This window comes from Acyrthosiphon pisum, chromosome X, assembly GCF_005508785.2.
Source record: "Acyrthosiphon pisum isolate AL4f chromosome X, pea_aphid_22Mar2018_4r6ur, whole genome shotgun sequence".
Classification (NCBI taxonomy): domain Eukaryota; kingdom Metazoa; phylum Arthropoda; class Insecta; order Hemiptera; family Aphididae; genus Acyrthosiphon; species Acyrthosiphon pisum.
Window position 1 is genome coordinate 84397532 of NC_042493.1, and position 9211 is coordinate 84406742.

General features: G+C 29.3%; 2 protein-coding genes across 3 annotated transcripts in view; one reads left to right on the forward strand and one right to left on the reverse strand.

Moving 5' to 3' along the window:
• The first annotated feature begins 4412 nt into the window (after positions 1-4412).
• On the forward strand, positions 4413-7519 carry LOC103309354. 2 transcript variants are annotated; one of them, XM_029490421.1, is made up of 4 exons: positions 4413-4612; positions 4705-4890; positions 6104-6226; positions 7399-7519. In XM_029490421.1, the coding sequence occupies exons 2-4, from the start codon at positions 4717-4719 to the stop codon at positions 7507-7509; spliced, it is 408 nt and encodes a 135-aa protein (XP_029346281.1). In that variant the 5' UTR covers positions 4413-4612; positions 4705-4716; the 3' UTR covers positions 7510-7519. The 2 variants fall into 2 exon arrangements, with proteins under 2 accessions (XP_029346281.1, XP_008182818.1); XM_008184596.3 differs by having other exon boundaries at positions 4425-4608.
• Positions 7520-8993: 1474 nt separating this feature from the next.
• Positions 8994-9211, reverse strand: part of LOC115033167 — a 2314-nt gene continuing 2096 nt past the window's right edge. Inside the window, exon 4 of the mRNA XM_029485267.1 lies at positions 8994-9110. Within this exon, the coding sequence (XP_029341127.1) occupies positions 8994-9110 (117 nt within the window). The remainder of the gene's footprint in view (positions 9111-9211) is intronic.

Below are 9211 nucleotides of genomic sequence, written 5' to 3' on the forward strand. Positions count from 1 at the left end.
ATAATTATTAAACATATTAGGTACCTCTATGTACATACTATTTATAGAATTTTGTTATAGATAACTTGAATATATGGACTTTTTTAAACTATATAAATGTTAAATTGGTGGGACTACCCCCCCCCCCCCAATTATTAGGGGCCAGGGGGTAATGGGTGTTTTTTTTCGGTTAGGTTAGGTGGCACTGGTCATTAGTTAGGGGCTGCCCCTGCGGATGAAGTCTAGTCACGCCTATGAGGTCAATTTTTTTTTAATACCATAGATAAGTATATATTATATGTCTAATACATAGACTGATATACCGTCTCCGCTCAGAATCGTTTTTCTTATACAGTGATATTACATCATTGAATTCAAATTTAATACTGTCCATTATACAGTGACCCACTTCTAACCTACTGTACAGCAGAGCGACATCCACTTACGCACCTTTTTTTTTTTAAATCTAAGAGTTTAAAATGTAATACAAGATTCCTTATAAGATTATCTACCTTTATCAAACAAAAAATATCTATAAGAAAGTCAAATTAAATTTTTATGAGCGTTTGAAATTCATATTTTTACAACATTTGATATTCACTCGACTTCTTACGTAACGATTTTCTTATTTTATTGTAATTAAAAAATAAATGACTGTAGAAACTTGAAAATTTTATTGGATGTTTATATTAGCATTTCCTATACACCATATAATTTTGAAAATATTTTGACTCTTTTTGAGCTGTTTACTGACATTTTCTGTTTTCAATTTTTTTAGTTTTTTTTTCTATAAATATCAATAAAGTTTTATCTGTTGGGCCAAAAAGTGTAAAAATTTAATACAAAGCTCCTGTGATATATTGTTACAATATCAGTTGAAAAAAATCAAAAATACATAGGCACAATTTTTTTTTATAAGCATTTAAAGACCGAACTTTGACAAAATTTATCAAATTTTAATTTGAATAATTATTTTGTAGTTAAAAATTTATAAAATGTTCAACTTTTATATCTAAGGATTGAAAATTTAAAACAAGATTCCACGTAAATATATAATTCTGTTACCGAAAATTCTAAAAATACATTTACACAGTTTATTTTTATAGTCATTTTAAGTACAAATTTGGACGAAATTACATGTTAAAAACCTAGAATAACTATTTTAGTTATTTTATTATGATTGTATAATATTATTCTTGGATATACTTGAAACTTCTAAAGTATACTATTATATATCTATGATAGTATCACGGTTTGTTGTTGATGTATAACGCGATATAAGTACCTAATAGATATTATGATATGATTAATTTGGAATTTATTATATGTACCTATTATAGGTCAAAATATTTTAATTACTATAGACCATAATATAATATTATGTCTTATACCTAGACTGACATACCGTCTCCGCTCAGAATCGTTTTTCTTATACAATGATATTATATCATTGAATTCAAATTTAATACCATCCATTATACAGTGACCCACTTGTAACCTACTGTACAGCAGAGCGAAATCCACTTACCCACCTTTTTTTTTTTTTTTTAATTATAATTTCATATACAATGTATATTATACATATGAAATACTGGGCCCCACTGAGAAAAATCATAAAAAAATATATTTAAGGGTCCGGGTCCTATTTCGGACCCAAGATTTTCAAAAGGTTTCGATTCAAAACCTGTCAATTTCGATACGGTTTCAGACTCCAGTCCCTGATAGTACCCCCACTGTATCATTTTATCACGTTAAGAAATTAAAATTGAACACCTATAATAACTATATGATATACCTATACTAAGATATGGACTGTACCATTACGATGCAATTTTATTTTTGTTTGATAACAATATAAGCTATGTGCAATAACCTTGTACCTATATTTAATCCATATATTGTAGGTATATAAACATAACTAAAGAAAATATAAAATATTAAAATAACGGTTACATACGAAGCAGAAGTTAACGAAGCCGAGTCATAAAAATTGCAAAGACTACATAAGAAGACGTCTGCGACAAGAATGGGGTTGTTTGATTCATTCGCAAATTTGCGGTAGCAGGTAGCTAATAACCAGCATTTTACATTTATTTTATTTATTTGGAATTTATATTTATAAACTATTCGGTCCTTTAATTAAAATACAATAAAACGCCTAATATTGGTTTTTTCCCATGGTTATGCTTGAGTGGAGTACAAAAGGTATACTAACGCTGCCACAAAACCTTTTAGTCTATATTTTTTAAGAAATAGTTTTAAAAATTCTCGGGATAGCTTACATATTATGTTTCTTTCAGGTACAAACAGTATGTTGACCCGGAAGAGTTTACTATTTTTGAAAATCGAGAGTGACGTAAGCAGAAATGGGAAGGGGGCTTGGGGGACTTAGCTCTCCCAAAATTATCATTTGATGAAAATGTTATGTGTATATGAAGTTTATAAGACGAATTCAGCTATTTTTTCTATTTGTTCACGGAGTTTTAGTTTTCTCATAACTACTTTTTAAACAAATTTTTAAAAATGATGTGTACCTAATAAATTAAATTATCAAATTGTAAATGAGTTTGAACTGCATGTTGTATATTGGTTGAATGAAATGTCTAATTAACGTTATTGTATGTGTATAATAATAATAATATAAAATACGAAAAGATCACCAGCAGCTGTAAAATATAATATGATGTAGGTAATCTTAAGAAATATTACTCACATAAATAATTTTCGAAATGTGTCTAGATAACGACGTTATCAATGATTTATTAATTAATAAATACAAATAATTATAATATATTCTCTACAATGAGATAAATAGTTCATAAATTATACTACAAAGTCCAAGTACCATATGTCCATATACTTAGATAACTATAATAATAGTTGTTACAATAATTGTGTATGGATTGAATATAAGAATAATGATTCAGTATACCGGCGACTGTTGGAGAAGTATTATATTTTTATAGAATTTTTAACATGGTATTCAATGTACCAAAATTATTCAATATAAGACGTATGTAATACCGGAAGGCTAATTATTTATTTTTCTTATTATATTACAGTAGTCAGCTTGTCATAAATCATAAATGTGAGTGTACTCTCTGTATAAGAAGCGCTTCAATGATTAAGGACCATCGCATGATCTCTCTAAACCAGTTACGGAGGGGGTGTAATTCGAACACGTCACAGCTAGGGTTGCCACCTTTGAAAGAAAGCAGCCCCGGAGACAGGCCGATAAGCAAAAAAAAAAAAGAATAATTCACTGAACCCGGAGCCCGTAGATTTATACATAAACCCGGAGAGGTGGCAACCCTGGCTAGTCACAGCACGGCCATCTTTTCCACCGACTCTTGTCGGTAACATACGTTTATCATGGTTAAAAATTTATAATATTTAAATGATATCGTACATAATATAATAATATTATTAATTTGTCATTAAAATATAAAATATTCTATTCAGAAAAAGACGACATCAGGCGGCCACAGTCAATACCGGTCTTGCTACGTAAATCTATTATGCTCTTATTCTGAATAGACTACCTATATTATTAAAGTATTGCTCTTATTTAATATGGATATTATATATCTAATAACTTTATATACAGTGAAACCTCCCCTAACGGCCACCTTTCAGTAACGGACGTTTCTTGAGAATACCAATTTCAATTTTTCTACAATTTGAAGCCTCTAAATAGCGCTTATAGTCGGGTAGTCCATTGAACACGGTGGCAGTATCCAAACGTTTCCGTAACTCTGGTGAACGAACGTATACCACAGGTTGTCGTAGGTTATTACAGATAGTTTCCGTTTAGTTCGGCTCCCGTGTAGTGATGCATACTGGAAAAAAAAGGTAGTTTCCGTTGGTTTAAACTTCGGATCACAGGCCACAGGACGTAAACAAGTACCCACAGACCGCAGGAAGTGCAAGAATTCGATCAGCTGCAGTGTGTCCCAAACTCTTCCACAATTTCTGTGATATTATTAATGGTTGTATTTGAAAAAGTATTTAAATACATAATAATATCGCTTTGTGTTATATTTGTTTTTTATCCTTGCATCATTATTCATAACCACGAACAAAGATATTATCTGAGTTCGTGTTCATAACAGTATAATATTTTTATGGTTATCGCGTCTATATTGTTTTACCAGCGCTCGTAGAGCATACGGCCGCGCATCCAATGGCGACGGTTATAAACCGTAGTTTTGTTTTCAAAACGCTTTGTTCTAGAGACGCCACCTTATCAATTGACCGCGCTTTTAGCCGTTACAATATTATCATACCGTAGGAGTCGGCGCCGAGAGGGGCTCGTTGGCGCATCCCAATTGACCGAGCTCCGCGTTATGTGGCGGCGGCCAGCGTAAGCGCAGATTTAGTGATGGGAATGCGCAAGATCGGACGAGTTTTGGTCACCGCCCAGAGTACCTAGCGGTCTCTCGGTGGCGGCGGTAGTATAATCAAAACCACCGACTCTCATTGGTCGTTCATAAAAACGTAAAATTGTTGGATCAAAGGAAATAATATGATCGCCATTGTGCATTTCGCTGTTCGCGTTCGCTGCTTCACCTGCTACTCGTCCGGTCGGCACTCGTCTAGTACATTTTACAATACCCCGAACTCTTTTGGGTAGGTAATTTCCTCGCAGATACTTCAGTTGTTTCAGTATACTCTGTTATTGATATTTTGTTTAAACTATTGATTCATTGGTTTTGTTTCTAATAGGTACTGATTACAATGGCATCCGAAATGGCACCCGGGATGCCACCAAACACGATCCAAGTCGTTACACTGGAAGTTAAAAGAATATGCCGCATCTGTCTTTCTGATAAACGTCTTATAAATGTTATGAAGCTGGGAACGCGGACAATTCAATATTTAACGGACATTAAGAAATATTACGACGTCCAAGTAAGTACATCCAATTGTTGAATCATAGGTATGTTTTGTTTATACCTTCCGTGGTATATACACCTTGATCCCTTCGCATACTTTTATTATAAGAAAAGTAGGTTCTTTTGTCTATTTGGTTATCTCAACAATCTATACGATAACTGGTAAACTGAATTGTGTCATTATTAACACTGCGTTATATTATTTTAAGACTGTTTTTTAATGTTCAAAACCAAACAATATACAATGAAACTTCAGTAAAAAAGAAATCCTGGTAACACGGACAATTTATTTAGTCCCAACTACACAATTAGTGTGAACCCCGTAAAGTCAGAAACTCCGTCTAGACGAAAAAATTGGACGGCCCCAAGCGATTCCGTCTTAGCGAAGTGTTATTGTTAATAGGTTTGCCTAACAAAATGTAATGTGTTCTTCAAACTAATTCTCTACAACAAACCCACATAAGTTATCTGCGCTTACTTTTTTTACAGGATTTTAATCCTGAAATAGGTACCATGGCCCATATGGAAAAGTCACAGCAATTTTCTAGTCTTGTTGAGAAAATGTACTTTTATTATTTTGTCTTGTAGAATAAAGATAAACAACTATCTTAAAATAATATAACACAGTGGTAGACTATAACAAAATTGAGTTATAGTCTGTATAAGTTATATATTGTTTTTGTAAGCCAACGATGATGACTAAAAATGATATTGAATTATAATTTTATTTAAGACAATCATAATGAATAAAACAGTAATCATATTAAATTTAAATTTGAAAAATTGTTAAGTAAGTATTAAACTTACTTATATTGAGATAAATAATATTAATATTTTCATCAAAATAATTAAGCTTAATTATAACATATTATTTATAGTAGTATTTATAATGCATGATAGCGCATTATTGTTTGAGCCGCCACTGATTGTAGGTATTATTTATTATTTTAAAACACATTATAATCGTTACCGTTTTTGAATTGACTCTGATCTGAAACCTATTAATATTCATAGTTACTTAGCCTTAAATGTAATTGTTACACCATCGGATCTCTATTAATTTTGACTATAAATTACAATCACTAACCCGTTTATTTATGATATTATGATTTTAAAAAAGGTGTTAGTGATATGACAAATGCCAATGTTTCTTACTTTGGCTTTTAGAATGTGTTTAATTACTAATTAACTGTTTAATTTGATAAATAATATTAATTTTATATATTTAGATATGTAACGATAGAAAGTCTACAAGATTATGCAAAAGTTGCCTTCGCAAAGTTGATGTCTGGCGCCATGCCTTGAAACAAGCCTCAGCCAGCCAAACGATTATAGATTTTCTCGATTCTACGGTATGTAGACCAATTTTTATTAGTCTATTTATATTAATGTTAACCTTTACACTACTTCAGATGTACCATTATGTTCCTGTATTTTTTAATGTTGCCATTTCCAGTAACCATACAATTTTAGGAAACCCTTTCTCACATTATTTTAAACTTAAATAATTAGATCATATACCTAAACTTCTAAATTTAAATTAATAAAATTTTAAAATTTAATTATAAAAAGATGGTATTTCTTACATATTTGATTAAAACATTGATATACCTATTTTGGATAGGGCTGTAATTTGACACAAAAATATAAAATACCTTATTAACTTATAGATATTATTGAGTATAATAATTAATAAATAAATAAAATTAACAGTTTGTTATACTATGTCACAACATCCTTAGGCCTATTCACCCATTGGTGCAAACACTGATGACTTATCAGAAATATAAACACTAAATCTAATATATAGGGTGATTCTTTTATCATTGAACGATCATTATTTCAAGAAGGGTAAATGCTTTTTAAAATATTATTTTAAATAGTTTTCAAATTGTTTACAAAAGAACGTTTTTAATAAAAAATTATATTTTCAAGTGTTTTTTCTCCTAATATTTTTTTAAGTTTTTACTTTTTTGAATGGTAACAGTTTTAATTTCATGTTACAAAGCAGAATATTTTTCTAAGTATTTCAAAACATAAAAATATAATTTAGGTTGAGTAGTTTATGAGTTATAAGTATTTAAAGTTTTGATGAGCGGAGTAGTGGACAAATATTTTGTGGGGTAACCCGTATCACTCTATCCTGCTTATCAAAACTTTGAATACTTATTACTCATAAACTACTTGTTCTAAATTCAATATTTATGTTTTGAAATACTTTGACAAATTTTTGCTTTGGAATATGAAATTAAAACTATATCTTATCATTCAAAAAAGTGTAAGGATAAAAAATATTTGAAAATATATTTTCTTTTTTTAAAACATTATTTTGTAAACAACTCGAAACTATGGAAAATAATATTTTCAAAAACATATACACTTCTTGAAATAATGAGTATTTAATGATAAAAGAATCATCTCGTATAAATCTGAATTAATATAACTTATAAGCTACAGTTAAGGTGTTTTTTTAGCTATTTTATTAATTATTCATTATAATATGTATTGTCATTTTTTCATTTAGTATCAAGCTCGGCTAAAGAGAAGAATGAAAAAAGGACAAAAAAAAGTACAAAAAAAAGATCAAAAAAAAGTCCAAAAAAACGGACAAAAGAAAGAACACAAAAAAAAATGAAGATGATGACAATATTGTAATAAAAACTTCTCTTCAATAAAACATATTTTACATTATTGGAGACTTTGCTGTTTATTTATTTGTAATATGATTAAAGTACTTAAATAATTCAAATCAACAAACATGTCTATACAAACTGAAATATTGATTAACCAATAGCAACCAATATATTAAAAGGCTTCCAAAATAACCAGAAAACCAAATAAGATTTAAAATTTATTTAATAGTTCATATAGAAAAAATACGTTATTCGTTATTATGTATTAAGAGAATGTCAGCGCACTATTCGTTTTCTCTCTCTGGCCCACACGCAACATAGACAAAACGTATTTACGCAAATTCATTTTTTCTATGCGTTTTAGTAATCGTAGAGGAAAGTCACCTATTACAAAAAAAGATAGAGAATAATACTTCTGAGGGAATGACATATCGATTTGTCTAAATATTGTCTCAAATCAATTTAAACATCATTTAAATTTACAACATTTTTTTATTTATTTTGAAAGTGGAATACAAAGTCAAATAATAATAAAATATAAAACCGATATGTCATTCCCTCAAAAATATTATTATCTATCTTTTTTGTAATAGGTGACTTTACTCTAAGATTACTTAAACGCATAAAAAAAATGATTTTTGGTAAACGCATTTTGTCTATGTTGCGCGTGGGCCAGAGAGAAAAAACGAATAGTGCGCTGACATCCTCTTAATGAATTATTTATCAATTGAAGTAGGTATTGAATATAAGTTATATAACAATATGCGTTGTGTTAAATGTATTTTAAGACTAAGTTCAATTTAGTAAACCCAATATTGAATACGAAAAATCTTTGTGGAAAATTCTATAGATTGTACCTATAATAATAATATTATTATTTTAATTTTTTTGACATTCGAGTTGATTTTGTTTTATTTTCTATTGTTACATTATAAAAAAATTAATAAAATAATGTTAAAAACTTTGTACTAATTGAACTGCAATAACGTTATATAATATATACGATGATATAATTTGATCGTTTAGGTTACATACATATTTTATTGGTGCGTATACCCATAAATATATTTACCAATACACCACTGGTGCCGTTAAGTTGAGAATCATTGATATTGTTAAAAATAATAGTATGTTGTAGTTTTTCTGTTATATGCTAGAGCTAGGGTTATATTCAGTGGTTAAAGTTGGGGGGACAGAGGGGGACGTAGTCTCCCTTCTTATTTACGGTAAGATTATGCGTCCCTTTTAATAAAAAAAGTTTGTTTATTAGATATCTACCACATACTTAATTACTTTATTTAACCTACCATGCATAAACAATTGTACCTAACTAAAGATGAAACATATTTTATGAAAAATTCTTCAAATAATTTTGTATTTAAAAACTACTTTAAAGTAAGTTATTTTTATTAATTTGTCAAACAAAAATTTATTTTTAACGTTATATATAAGCTAATTATAATTCTTATTCTCATGTGGAACCCGTTTAGTACATAAGCATTTGTGTGGAAAGGGCAAAGTGGGAAGCTTCTCCTCCTGTGAACTCAATGTTTTGCTTCAAATTAAGTATATAAATTGCTGCAAATATAAGGCAATTGTATACCTTAATTCATAAGTGATATTAATAAATTATCTTTAAAAATACCTACAAAATAATTGATTAAAATGATGTTATCAAAAACGTTGCCCCCTCCAATTCAGCAA

Bases quoted from the DNA above. Each gene is read 5' to 3' on its own strand.
- LOC103309354 (XM_029490421.1), top strand. From the start codon at position 4,717: ATGGCATCCGAAATGGCACCCGGGATGCCACCAAACACGATCCAAGTC. The intron at 4,891-6,103 runs GTAAGTACATCC...TTATATATTTAG, and splicing joins AGAAATATTACGACGTCCAA to ATATGTAACGATAGAAAGTC. The intron at 6,227-7,398 runs GTATGTAGACCA...TTTTTCATTTAG, and splicing joins TAGATTTTCTCGATTCTACG to TATCAAGCTCGGCTAAAGAG.